Below are 13466 nucleotides of genomic sequence, written 5' to 3'. Positions count from 1 at the left end.
AGAGCTTTCTAAGTCTTCACACTTGCTTTTCCTAAATTTAAAAGCCCTAAGTTTGGTTACAGGTGGTATCTACACGTATCAACTTCTTCAGGCAAAATGTTATCTATAAGCAATGACCAAAAAAAGATCTCTTCTGAAAAGACTAACAAACTGAGTGATGAATCAGAAATGAACATTTTCTAAATTGCTCAAATTTTACTATCATTTGTCTGCAAATCTTCTGAGTTTCAGAAAATATCCTCATTCAACTTCACCAGCAACCAAATGAAAAGCAATATATATAATATTAAATCAGCACTTGGGAGTTTATAGTGCCAGCAGGAACAACAGCTGCACAACCCTCTGGAAGCAGCCAAAGTTACACAGCAGCAGCCAGGAGTGCTTGTGTCTTGGGTCATTCCTTCCTATCTTTAGTAATTCTGTCTAAGAAATTCAGCATATATATGGAAAAAGCTATATTCTTGAGTATTTAAATCCTTTGCGGAACAAACGCAAAGCATAACATGGACAAAGCAAACAAAATATGGACAGATTTCTGCACCCTTTGTATTAGTAAAATATAAATTTGAAACGGACTATACAAATAACTTAAAGCAAGCCTAAGTGATCATAACTAAGTCTGAGTATTTAAACTACCATAATAGCTAAAATAATGAAACAATGAAAGAATCTGCAAGCAAAATCTGTAAGGCATTTAAAGCACTACTTCCTCGATATTTATACTTAATACTAACCTACTATATATGTCTGCAATAAGCAATAGCATGAATCATGCTTTTATTACTCTTCTGACATATCTGAGTATTTGTTTGCTTAACGACTGAAAGCACTGGGCTGGAGCCAGAAAGAGCTGGGTTCAGAGCCAAGTGTGTGACTCATTAGCTGGGTGTCATCATGACACCCAAACTAAATAGGCGGGGCGGTGGTCTCCGTCACAACCACCCTACAGCTCAACTCGCCCAGCTTCAGCTGGACATTCTGACACCCGCCCCATGGGATACTGTCAGGATTAAACAAGACTGTGTGCTAAGAGATTCTCATAAATGGTGATTCTTTTTCTTATGAAAGGGAACTGGCAGAGCACAGACACAGTCACTCAGGTTTCCCTCATGGGGTCAATTGCAAATGTTCACTTACAAAAAGTGTTATTTCTATTAAGTGAACGGATCAGACCCACCCTTAAGAGAAGTAATTAGTAAAGAAACACACTCAATCTCATCTGAAGTCCGTATGGAGACTACTTACTTGCAATCTGATAAATATCTGGTTCTTCTCTGGCCAGCTTTTCTCTGGCAACATCAGCTATTGGTCCAAAGATGGTTACAGGCCTCAAAAATCCAGCTGGGGAGATTCAAATGAAAAATAGCACAGTTTATACTTCTTCTTTCTTAGGCAAACTGACATTAAAAGGTATTTGGTTCATCTGTAGAAAACAGACTACCTTCTCGAAGAACAACTCTCTCATATGCTGGGAACTTTGTCTGAACCGGCTGGGCTGACAAATCTTCTCTGCTCTTGCGCAGATTTCTCTTGGAGCTACGCAGACCTCGGAATCTCCAGAAGTCGGCGCGGTCTCCTCCTGCCGTCTTTGGAAGTGTGTACTGTACACTGGCTAACTGCTCAGCTCTGGACAAGAAAAGACAAAAATAAAAATAAGGGTATTTTAAAAACAAAATGGAGAAAGACTTATAGTGAAACAAAATGTCAAAACACTGGATAGAACTTCACATGCAGTTTAAATCTTAATGGTTAAACTAAAATAAAGGCGTTTATACAACTAAGTCAGTTTTAGATATGGTAAATACAGTGAAAATTAATTCTTTACGTTACCAAAATTTCCCACTGGGACTGAAATATTGTCATCATTTCCTTAATTTTTTCTGTAAGAAGTATCCAAACATTCATACCTGTTCTTATTAGGGATGATGCCTCGTTCTACCTCCTTATGATTTTTGCCAATTCGAATAGCAAGCCAAGAGCCCAGTTTTCCGTTGTACAAAGTATCCACAACACGGAACACCTCTCCTTTGTTAAAACTAAGTCCATAGGGAGATTCCTTTTCATATTCAAAATGAGTTCTAATATAGAAAGAATCTCCTACATCTGATTCCACGATGCGACGATAAACTAAAAGGAATCAAAACAAAAAATTATCAATAACTAGTGGGAAAAGATATTAATCTGAAGAGAATACATTATGTGAAGATTCTATTGATAATATCAACAATAACAAAAACAACAGTTTCCAACAAACGGTGGCTCCTTACTAATTACTAAGTATTCTGTCTTGTGGACATCATCATTATCTCACAAAATGGGAACTCTTAGCACTTCCATTTCACAAATGAGGAAACTACTGCAGATACAGATCAAGCAACTTGTCCAAAGCCACACATGCTTTCTATTTAAATCATCTAACTTAATTTCGCTGCAGCCTCTGCAAACCTTATCTATGTCCCATTTTCTAAATGAGTGGTTCTCAAATGAGGGCAATTCTGTTCCCCCCAGGGAAGAGCTGGCATACATGGAGACATTTTTGACAGTTGCAATTGTGTGTTGAAAGGAGGTGTGTGTGCTATGGACACTTAGTGAGCAGAGGGAAGGATGCTTTTTTTTTTTTTTTTTTTTGCGGTACGAGGGCCTCTCACTGTTGTGGCCTCTCCCGCTGCGGAGCACAGGCTCCGGACGCGCAGGCTCAGCAGCCATGGCTCACGGGCCCAGCCGCTCCACGGCATGTGGGATCTTCCCCGACCGGGGCACGAACCCGCGTCCCCTGCATCGGCAGGCGGACTCTCAACCACTGCGCCACCAGGGAAGCCCGGAAGGATGCTTTTAAACAGCCTAAAACACACGGGACAGCCCTTACAACAAAGAATTACTTGGTTCAAAACATCAACAGTGACAAGCTTGAGAAACCCCGTTCTAAATGAAAATGTATCTGCTTAATCACAGAGAAAATCAGGCATTCCCTTGCATTAATGCTAACAAACATCAGAGTATATTGCTTAGAAAACATGAATACAAAATTCAGAAGCTACCCATATGCACTTTTGTGTGGAATACTATAGGTTTTTCCGTGCAGATGGCACTCTACTTCAATAGAACGCCAGAAAGGTTGGCTGGTCCTATCACTGTGCTGTGTTAACAAGCACAGTGTAAGACTGTGTGCCCCTAAATGACAAAATAAACAAAATCTGTGAGATTAACAAATTCATTTATCACTTAACTTTGATTTATTAAAAACATTAAAATTAAAATTCCTATTTAAGTCCTCAAACTTCTCCAGGTTTATTTTCTCAATATTCTGACAGTATCTCACCATCCTTCTTCTTCTGAGCCAATATGGTCACTTCTTCTCCTTTGGGGAGGTCGAGTAGAAAAAGGACAGCTTCTTCTCTTATGATATTTGTGAAGTCTACATTGTTTACCTGTTAAAATACATTTCACAAATTACTACTGGTCATATTTTAAGATTATAAAAACATTTATCTATGCAGGAAACAAATATATCCAGAGTTTATCTAATTTGAAAATATCACATCTTCAAAAGTGAAAATTTTCATTTTACTTTGGAGAAAAGAATATACCCTAATTTAAAACAAGCAGAAACCAAGTAAATAAAGTGAGTGAAGGTGTAAAGTCATTTAAAGAGTAGTCACAGTGCATCCCGACATTCGAGATCATGCACTGCAAAATTCAGACCAAAAAAGACAACTTCTAATTCCAACTGTTTATTATTATTGCAAAATCTCGGGATTTAAAATTTTAAATTATAAGTTCTATGAATGTATAATACAGCCCTACTTTTTACTAGGCTCTGAAAAAGAAATCAAAAGGAAACAAGATTAAAAAGAAAGAGTGCGTGCATTGTGCCATCTCTGTAAGAGCATCTGTATGATGTAAGCTCAGTGTCTGCCAAATCAATGTTTAATATTAGACGCTCCTAGGGACCAAAATGTAACATCAAAATGTCCCCAGTGACTATGTGCAGGATTACAGGTAGATTTCCTTCTACTCATCTTCTGGAAATTTTCTGCATTAAAAAAAATTTTTTTTCTACATGTACTACCTTTATGATATGAAACAACAAAAAAACTATTAAATATTTTTTGAATGATGTATGATTACTTCAAACAGGATATGGGGTAGGTAAGAGAATAACAGGTCTGTTTAATTATCCATGTTGTATTTGAGAAAATGTAGACATCATCTGGAGGAATCATAACACAAAGTCAGGTGGAAACCAGTGAGTCAGGAGACAATGCCTTGACTTTCTGACATGTAAGTCTGAAGGGGGAGGAGGAGGACGGGAGTGGCCATAGGCAGCCAGCACAGTCTGAGGGGGCTTGCAGAGGGCTCAGAGGGCAGCTTCTGACCGCGGGCTGCTGCCAAAAGCGACCAAACCCAAGATAGAGATACGAAAGCAAGATAGAAGCAGGGGGCTGCTGACACATCCCAAGTTTTCGGAAGAATGATTAAAGAAGGTAGGAAAAGAACTGAAATGATTAGAGGAGTACCAGAAAAGCACTGTTATGGAATCCAAGGAAGAAAGCACTTCAAAAAGGACTTGTTAAGAAGGTCAAAACACTAGTAAGAAATACAGGAAAATGAGGGCTGAAGATGACATTAGGTCGGCAATGCCTCATGAAAATTCACATTCAGTCGTGGTTAAGGTGGAAGGCAGACTACACAACTTTATGACACAAGGACTGAAAAGCAAGCAGGGAAGGGACTCAACCAAACCTTCAACAAGTTCAACAGCCAAAGGAGAAAAGACAGACAATGGAAGGCTGATGAAGAACCAGAGGATAGGGAAAGAGGAAAACATGAGCAAAGCGGCCATATTCTGGGGCAGGAGGAGAACGAATGCAGGACATGGGCAGGAGGCAGCCTGAATGCAGGAAGAGACCAGAACAGAGGTGGCAACGACAATCTGAGGCAATCTCCTCTGGCAAGAGGAGTAGAGCAGATGTAGGAACTCCCACTTGAGAGATATGATCTTCCGATTAAAACAGCACATAGTGCATCTGGCAGAAAGTTTGGATATTTTAAAAAGAGAAGAGAGAAATAAAGATGGTACTACGTTACTAGGCAGCATTGCTTATGGAAAAGAAACAAAAACAAAAAACAAAAGAAAAAGACCTGACTAGTACCCTGCATCTAAACTAGGCTTTCCTGGACTCTTCCCTCTTGTGGGGTATGAAGCTTCAGAGCCCGGGCAGCTTACACATGTGCCTGATGGAAACCCCATGTCTGCACACCTGAGCCATCACCTGTGGTGAAGAAGGTCCTACAGGGCTCTGTGGGCTGCTGCAAAGACTACTCCCACTGGAGAGGAACACCTGCCGCTGCCCTAGTGGCAAGTTGTGGCCCACGGCAGAGTCTAGCCAGCCTGAATGTTTAATTGAACTTAAAATAACTGGTGGATATTATGGGGCTCTAAGACTTACTTTTTTTAGGTTCTATGAACATGAGTGATTAACACGAGACCAAAGCACCACACTGTGTAGTAACAACACAGCCGTGAATAAGAGCAAAGGCAGGAATGAGAAGACCTGATGGATTCTCAATCTGCATGCTAAATTGGTTCTAGACGCTACAATAGATTACAAGCTAACTGCGATAGTGAGTCTCCTGTGTCTGATGCCTTTTTCTAAAGATCTAAGTACTTTGAAACCACATAAGTTGACCACTGACATACCCTGAGAATCTGATCACCCTCTTCCAAGCCTTCTTTGGCAGCAGGGCTATCTTCAAGAACGCCAGCTACAAATATTCCAACATCATTTCCACCAGCCAGCCGCAAACCCACACTATCTCCTTTCCTGAATTTTACTAATTTCATGCTGGGCCTGTTAAGACAAATATTTCATTTGAAACAGTTAAGAGAAGCTTGAAGAGTTATAGCAAACTACTACAATAAAAACCATATTTAGAATAAAACAAAGGACCATCATCTCTAAAATTTGCCCTACATCTCTAATTTACTGAATAAAATTTATCATTAGAATACCAAACCAGATTTAATAGCACTTTCTTTTAATTTTTGATTAACAAAGTAAGTTTTGAAATATCCAAATTCAATATGTACGTACTGTTTTACATAATAATTATAAAATTACTTCATAACAATGCTTTCCCAACTCTGAGTCTTGGATTTATGTGGTACATTAACAATGGCTAAAAAATCTTCCATTTCTCCCACCCCAATTCATACCATATCATCTCTACTGAATAACTAAGCAGCACTACCGTACAAAGGTAGAAACTGAGCATAAACTGACAAATTTCCCTAATGCCACAGAGTCAAAATCAGGCTCTAAGCACTGTAATCTCTGTACCTAACAGACAGTGGTTTTGAAACTATGCAGTTAGGGGACTCCTTCAGTAGTTCACACAGATCACTTACTCTGCAGCCCCTTTGAATTTTAAACAAAAAGCTTATCATCATTCAGCCTTTTTGGATTAGCCCCATATTTAAGCTCTGCCTCCTTCTTGCTAGAGAGAATGGAAAGGAATTAATGCAGGCACATTCCTCTACTATCAGTGTAGTGTCAAAGCTCTGTGACACTCCTAAAACACCAAAGAATGGCTAGACAGAAACACGTCGTAACTAAGCATTACCCCTTTGGGTAATTAATTACAAATTACATACATAATTACAAATTTCCCTTCTAGGTTTCTATAACCATCCCACATTCCAAGCCAAGAAGACACACAATTCTACCTATTCTGACACGATGTGTGGGAAAAAGTCCTTTTCCTCTTAATTTACTAAGTAACAATGAGCAAATAATTAGAAACTAGTAGTAACGAAAAAAAACACAAATCAAACAAATGAATGAGTTAAGGGAAGAGAGATGCCTCATTCTTTAAAACCAACTAAAGACCACCTTAGCTTTCAGAACTTACGAGGTAGTCACATTTGACCTTGTTTCTTCATGTAGAACTAACATTAGCTAGATGGAAACCTGAGAGTCTGTAGGTCAGATGAGGTCACTTACTGCCAGGGCTGGTGGAACCCTTAGTGCCCCAAATCCATTTACTGGCTTTACCATGGAGGGTGTGAGTCCCTCAGCTGTGATGGATCCTACTTTTCCAACTGCATCAAGAGCCTTCTGACAGACTCCTCTCCCAAACCAACTGTACAGACAGCTCTTTTAAACATTTCCTTAAAGTCCTTAAGGCCCCAGGTCCCTCAAGTCCTCTCCTAACACTGACCCATCTAGTGCACCTCAAAAAGTAAAATAGCTGATTGTAGTCTGCATCCTTTAGTAAAACCTGGCTTTTTATTGATAAAACCACTGTTCAAGGACAGCTCTAGGCCCCATCTTAGGGTCATGTGCCCTACATGCCTAATACTCTAGACTCTGCCCTGTGTTATGTCAACCACATGCAACAGCAAAAATCCTTCTGCCTCAAATCCAGTCACTGAATCTGAATGAATAACTAAACCTTTCGTGGCTAAGCTACAAATCCTGCCCACATTCTCAGTTCTCTTTGGTATCTGTCCTTCAGTGCTCCCTCAGGGAAACAGGTCTCTGGAATCTAGTTATTAAAGTTTTCGTAAAACTTACAGAGTTAGGAAAGCTCTCAGGCCATTCTCTTTTTTTTTTTTTTTTGCTGCACTGGGTGTATGCTACTGCCCATGGGCTTTTTCTCTAGTTGTGGTGGGCAGGCCTCTCACTGCGGTGGCTTCTCTTGTTGCGGAGCACGGGCTCTAGGCACACGGGCTCAGTAGTTGTGGCGCACGGGCTTAGTTCCTCCCCGGCATGTGGGATCTTCCTGGACCAGGGCTCAAACCCGTGTCCCCTGCATTGGCAGGCGGATTCTTTTTGTTTTTGTGGTACATGGGCCTCTCACTGTTGTGGCCTCTCCCGTTGCGGAGCAACAGGCTCCGGACGCGCAGGCTCAGCGGCCATGGCTCACGGGCACAGCCGCTCCGCGGCATGTGGGATCTTCCTGGACCGGGGCACGAACCCGTGTCCCCTGCATCGGCAGGCAGCCTCTCAACCACTGCGCCACCAGGGAAGCCCGGCAGGTGGATTCTTAACCACTGCTCCATCAGGGAAGTCCCCAAAATGTATAATTTTAAACTTGTGATACTTTCACCTATTTCAGGAGCCATTTCTCTCTACCAAGCTAGGTCTTATGGTAATAACCCAATTTTCTTTAGCAGAGAAAACAGATGAGAGCAGAGGTCTACATCTAATCTACTTTAGGAACTCTGGTAATTTTCCATTATTCATGTCATGTCTCTTTTACCAGAGAGGCAACAAAAACTAATCTGATGATCATGATAGTTTGAAATCTGGATATAAAATCTACATCTCAATCTCAATGTATAAAATAATAAAAGTTGTGAATATCAAAAACTTACTTTTGAGTTGCTAACTAATCTAGAACAGGTTTCTCAACTGGAGGTGATTTTGCCTGCAGGGAACATCTGTCAGAGCCTAGAGATATTTTTAGTTGTCAAAACTGGGGTGTGTATGTGTGTGCTACTAGCAGCCAGTGGCCAGGGATGCTACTAAGCATCCACAATGTAAAGGACAGTCCACCACAATAAACAATTATCTGGCCCCAAATGTCAACAGCACTGAAATGGAGGAACACTGATTTTTTTAAAAAATACTAGGGCTTTAGAATGCCTGTGAAAATTCTGATGTTTAAATAGAAAACAATTTTCTAGTTTTGTAATTCCCAATCTAAAAACTAGGTAGAGAAAAAAACAGTGGTGAGAAAGAAGTAAACATCTTAAATGTTTCTTTGTTGTTCTCTAATCTCTAACTGATTCTATCACATAAATAATTTTAAAAAACCAAAACAAACACTAACCATAGCATTTAATAGTATACACTGTCTTTAAAAGCATATATAATATGGTTCGCAATTGAATTCTCAATTTAAATAATCCTTAGTAACGGGCAGAGAAGACAACACAAGTTTAAAACCACATTACCGAAGAATCCCATCTTCATGAGTTGCATTAGGCAGGATCCCATCAGATGGACTGACAGGTAAATCCACGTCTGGCTGTCCGACCTGAGCATACACAGGCTTTGGTTCTAAAAGAAAAGAAAATTTAAATTATGCAGGAATCACTTTACAAAATGGAATAACAAAGCAAGCAACCACTGAAATAACCAAACTATAAAAAGTCTGCAAAATACAGCAAAAATGTAAGTTCAGAGAACCTGATCAGGAATATATATACTACATATGCATATATCAGGGTACATTTTACAGTTATAAATTCTGGGATCTTTATAGCATGTATGCACGTTACATGGTCACCTATGCTTTCTATAGCTCCAGCTGTTACAGTCTGAAAAATATACTTTTTAGGGAAGAATAACAGAGGAAGAAGAATATAAGAAGAGAGAATCCCTACATTTCTCTGTTAAGACTGTCAAAGTAGCCTTCTTTCTTCACTGTGATACAATTTATTTTTAAATTTCCACATTCCTGCCACTAAATAATCAGAGCAGAAACAGGTTTTGAGAGAAGGACCTGAGAGACAGTAGAACCAGGACCTCCACGCCTGTCAAGCAACTGGATCTCAGAACCTTGCAGATTCTTATGTGTGGTCTTGTATACAGGTCAGCAAGGTGTACTTCATAAAGTGTTTCTGAAAACACTTTCAATAGACAAGAGAACTTTAAACAGTGTCTAAAGCCAATCTAATGTTTCCCTTAATGAGCAGTACTGGAAAACAACCTCACTCACTGTGAACAGCTGTGAACCACAAATAACTTCTATCTGGAAAATTTGAAAAACATTCACGAATGTTTACTGATATATGGCAACCTCCCACTTACAAAGAAAATGCTGGAAGTACAGAAAAATTCACACATGGGTAGTAGGTAGCAGCAATAGCAGTAGTAATAATAATTGCATCTTTATATTTTCTGTAAATATAATTCTGTAAATTGTGAAACAATTTAGTCTGAATGCAAATGTTTCCTGCACTCTAGGCTAGGCTTACCTGGAAGACTGGGTGTTTGTTTCTCATTTCTTTCAACTATAACTTCTTCCACTGTTTTAGGTGTGTGATCATCTGCATGCTTTACAGGAGTTGAGACAGCCCCGGGTTTAGAAATTCTCTCTTCCTCTCTGCTCCGGAGACTATACATCAGTAAAATAAAAACTTATGAGCATGCCAAGACAATGTCAAAAAAGGGTGACAAGGGACTTGCTCTAAAAGATAACAAAATATTGTAAAAACTTAGTAATTAAAACTAGAGTGCTACTGCCACAGAAACAGATAAATAGATCCATGTAACAAAACAGAAAATGGAGAAATATATCCACAGTACCAAAGTTTATTACAGAAGCAACAGCCCAAAACTGCTGGAAGAGAACACACTGTTTAATAAACAGTGTTTAGAACAACTGTCCACAAATTTAGAAAAATTAGATCTCTATGCATATCAATGACATAAGTATAAATTTCAGATAAAGTCTTAAACATAAAATATATTTTAAAAATCTTATCAAAAACAGAGGACTCTTAAAGTAAGATTCAATGCACAAAATGAAGTGAATACATAAAAAGTTTAAAAAGGTGTGAAAATAATTTGAAAAAATATGTCTTAGGTTGAACCAAAATGAATTTTTTTTAAGTTCAAACAACTGAACATTAGCAATTTGACCAAACAAATGTAACAGGAGTTCAATTTTAAGACTATATATTGATCTAACAATACATATAATAAGAATTTGATATTTAGAACATATGCAAACACACTTTTAAGTTATTTTAGAATAAAAAGAGCCAATATGTGAACTCATGGACAAAAATGAAAAAGGCCTTGGGCTTCCCTGGTAGCACAGTGGTTGAGAATCTGCCTGCTACTGCAGCGGACACGGGTTCGAGCCCTGGACTGGGAGGATCCCACATGCCGCGGAGCAACTAGACCCGTGAGCTAAAAAAAAAAAAAAAAAAAAAAAAAGAAAAAATCCTAGAAACAGACTTCCCATAATATGGAAAATTTCTCATCAAAAGAATAAGCTGGAAGGATGCTCACCTGTGTTAAGTGAAACAAACTACTATCTGAGGAATATGTGCAGAGCCTGATCTTTCCAAATTATTTTTAAAACACACAGAAACTCTATGATGCTAAAATGTTTGCACGAGTACGGAGGAAAGCTTAATTCAAGAAGGAGATCTGGGATGAGGTGGAGTTGGCAGATTTGGCCTATTTCACCTGTTCTAACGAGCATACAATGCTTTCATAATTGAAGATTAAAAATTAAAATATTAAAGTTACAATGAAATAGAGTTATATCTGGAGACATGAAAATAGCCCCAAAATAAAATGTGAAGAACAAACTGCAGAATATACGTGGTGTGACATCACTAAGGTATTAAAGAAAACTCTCCACAGCTACACAAACACATGTCGACGCCACATGCAGAAAGACCCAGACAGACAGAGGCGACAGATGTTCTCAGAGTGGGGAGCAGACAAAACAGCAGCCCAGGGAAATCTGAGATTTATCTCCACTATTTCAGTTTTCATAAGAAAATATTTACATAGTACTTATGAAGTAAAGACTGAAATGTTTTTAAATATTTTAAAATAATGTTCATTATTTGAAAATGGAATTAAGTCTAATTTTAAACAATGAATTTGATTCTATTAATGCATATTATTAGCAGTCTCATACCAGGAAAAATTTTCTTCCCGTTATCCTCTTGAAAAAATAAAACATAAGCACTTTTCAGAGTTTCTACTTTCATGTTCATTTAACTACTCAGTGGGGGTGTATTCCAGTTTTAAATTATATGTATTAAATGAGCTACATGTAAGTAAAACAGTCTTTCAGAAAGTAAAGCCAAGATATCTTCTAGCTCAAACCAGAATGAACTTTCTAAATCATAAAAGGTTAAAATTTTTAGCCACTGCTTATGTAATAAAATCTTACATACAATTAGTCTAAGTATAAATAAATACAGTTAAACTCTATCCCCAAACTGCTCTAGGCACCTCAGAATATAAAGGGGAATACAAAATAATAAATTCTCCTTGCATTCTTTGCACTGAAAAATGCAAATGATGTAAAGTATGAACATTTTGAAGAGAATGAGATTAAAGAACTACATAATTTTAGTAGTTCTACAGATTTTGTTGCTCTGCAACAGACTTTAAAGACTATTTGCTTAAAAAAGATCAAAAAACAAACGTTTCCAATTGATTCCCTTGTTTCTTGTAACTTAAAAATTCTAAACTTAGAATGTGACCAAGTGACATTAATGATAACTAAGAATCAATGATAATATTTTAATCTGAACGTCCTCCCCAGTGATAACCAAGACTGTCGTGCAATAGGGCTCTTGCTCCGTACATCACACGGAACTCCCGCTAGTAGAGTTGGCTAATTTTCATACTCTATACCACCTTTCTTTAATATAATTATTATGACTTAACATTGCAGATGGGTGGAATGCACATCATTCTATTAAATTTTTCATACAATTAATATTTGGAAAAATCATTGTTCATTTTTAGTGTATTTCCATTATCTACCAAAAGATGGAAGCATTATTCAATACATGTAGACTTGGAGCCGTGCTGTTAATGGAATTGTGAAGCAAGTCATTTATGTAATTTAAAATTTTCTAGAATCCATATTAAATAAATGAGGTGAAATCAATTAATACATTTTATTTTAACTCAGTATACCCACAATATTATTTAAGTAATCAATATAAATGATTAATGAGGTATTTTACACATCCTTTTTTGTGTACTCAGTCATCAAACTCCAGTGTGTAGGTTCACACTTACGTCTCTATTTAAACTGACCACATTTCAAAGGCTCCACAGCCACATGTGGCTAGTGGCAATGGTGTTGGGCAATGAAGATCTAGAGTAACAGTATAGAACAAAATAATCAACTTTTCCAAATGTTCTACTATGAGCATGTATGACCATTAAGTCTATTATAAGACAAAGAATAGAATTTAGACACACAGAATCAGCCTACAATCAGGGGCAGTTATTGAAAGTGAAGCCATAAAAAAGGAAAATACATTTTCCCCAAACCTTCCTTACATAGTTCTACCCTAATGGCTCCCATATAATATTTAAGCTTTAGTAAAAAACAACTTTTGCTATTATGAGTCAAGCCAACTTTATACAAAAACCATCTTTGTCCTGAGTTGGACTCATGTTTATCTACCACACTCTGGCTCCTAGTAGCCTAGAAAGAAACTCCAGGCATTCTAGGGGACCTTGAGACCCTCTGAAGGGTGTTTTTGGTTTTCCCCTGGAGGGTAAGCAGATAGGTTTTGTTTTTCAGATTTTTCACTTGTACATATTAATCTAACGGTAATGATCCATTAATCTAGAGACTTTGGGCTGGTTAAAAGCTCTGCGGAACAGTTGTTAAGACAAAGTCTCTGAAAGAGACTTTTTACAGTCACATAAATGGGCTCATTGTAAACAGAGCCTTAAGTT

At 38.0% G+C, this 13466-nt stretch overlaps 1 protein-coding gene across 7 annotated transcripts in view; it reads right to left on the bottom strand.

Annotated features, from left to right (window-relative positions):
* Positions 1-13466, bottom strand: part of TJP1 (tight junction protein 1) — a 114297-nt gene that overhangs the window by 27436 nt on the left and 73395 nt on the right. For all 7 annotated transcript variants that reach the window (XM_024742750.1, XM_024742752.1, XM_024742754.1 and 4 more), the window contains exons 9-15: positions 9989-10128; positions 8963-9068; positions 5702-5852; positions 3320-3428; positions 1908-2127; positions 1442-1626; positions 1246-1341 (exon numbers count right to left, since the gene is read on the bottom strand). In XM_024742750.1, the coding sequence (XP_024598518.1) occupies positions 1246-1341; positions 1442-1626; positions 1908-2127; positions 3320-3428; positions 5702-5852; positions 8963-9068; positions 9989-10128 (1007 nt within the window). The remainder of the gene's footprint in view (positions 1-1245; positions 1342-1441; positions 1627-1907; positions 2128-3319; positions 3429-5701; positions 5853-8962; positions 9069-9988; positions 10129-13466) is intronic.

This window comes from Neophocaena asiaeorientalis, unplaced genomic scaffold, assembly GCF_003031525.2.
Source record: "Neophocaena asiaeorientalis asiaeorientalis breed wild unplaced genomic scaffold, Neophocaena_asiaeorientalis_V1.1 scaffold155, whole genome shotgun sequence".
Classification (NCBI taxonomy): Eukaryota; Metazoa; Chordata; class Mammalia; order Artiodactyla; family Phocoenidae; genus Neophocaena; species Neophocaena asiaeorientalis.
The sequence above is the reverse complement of the archived record's forward strand: the minus strand, read 5'-3'. Positions and strand labels throughout refer to the sequence as shown.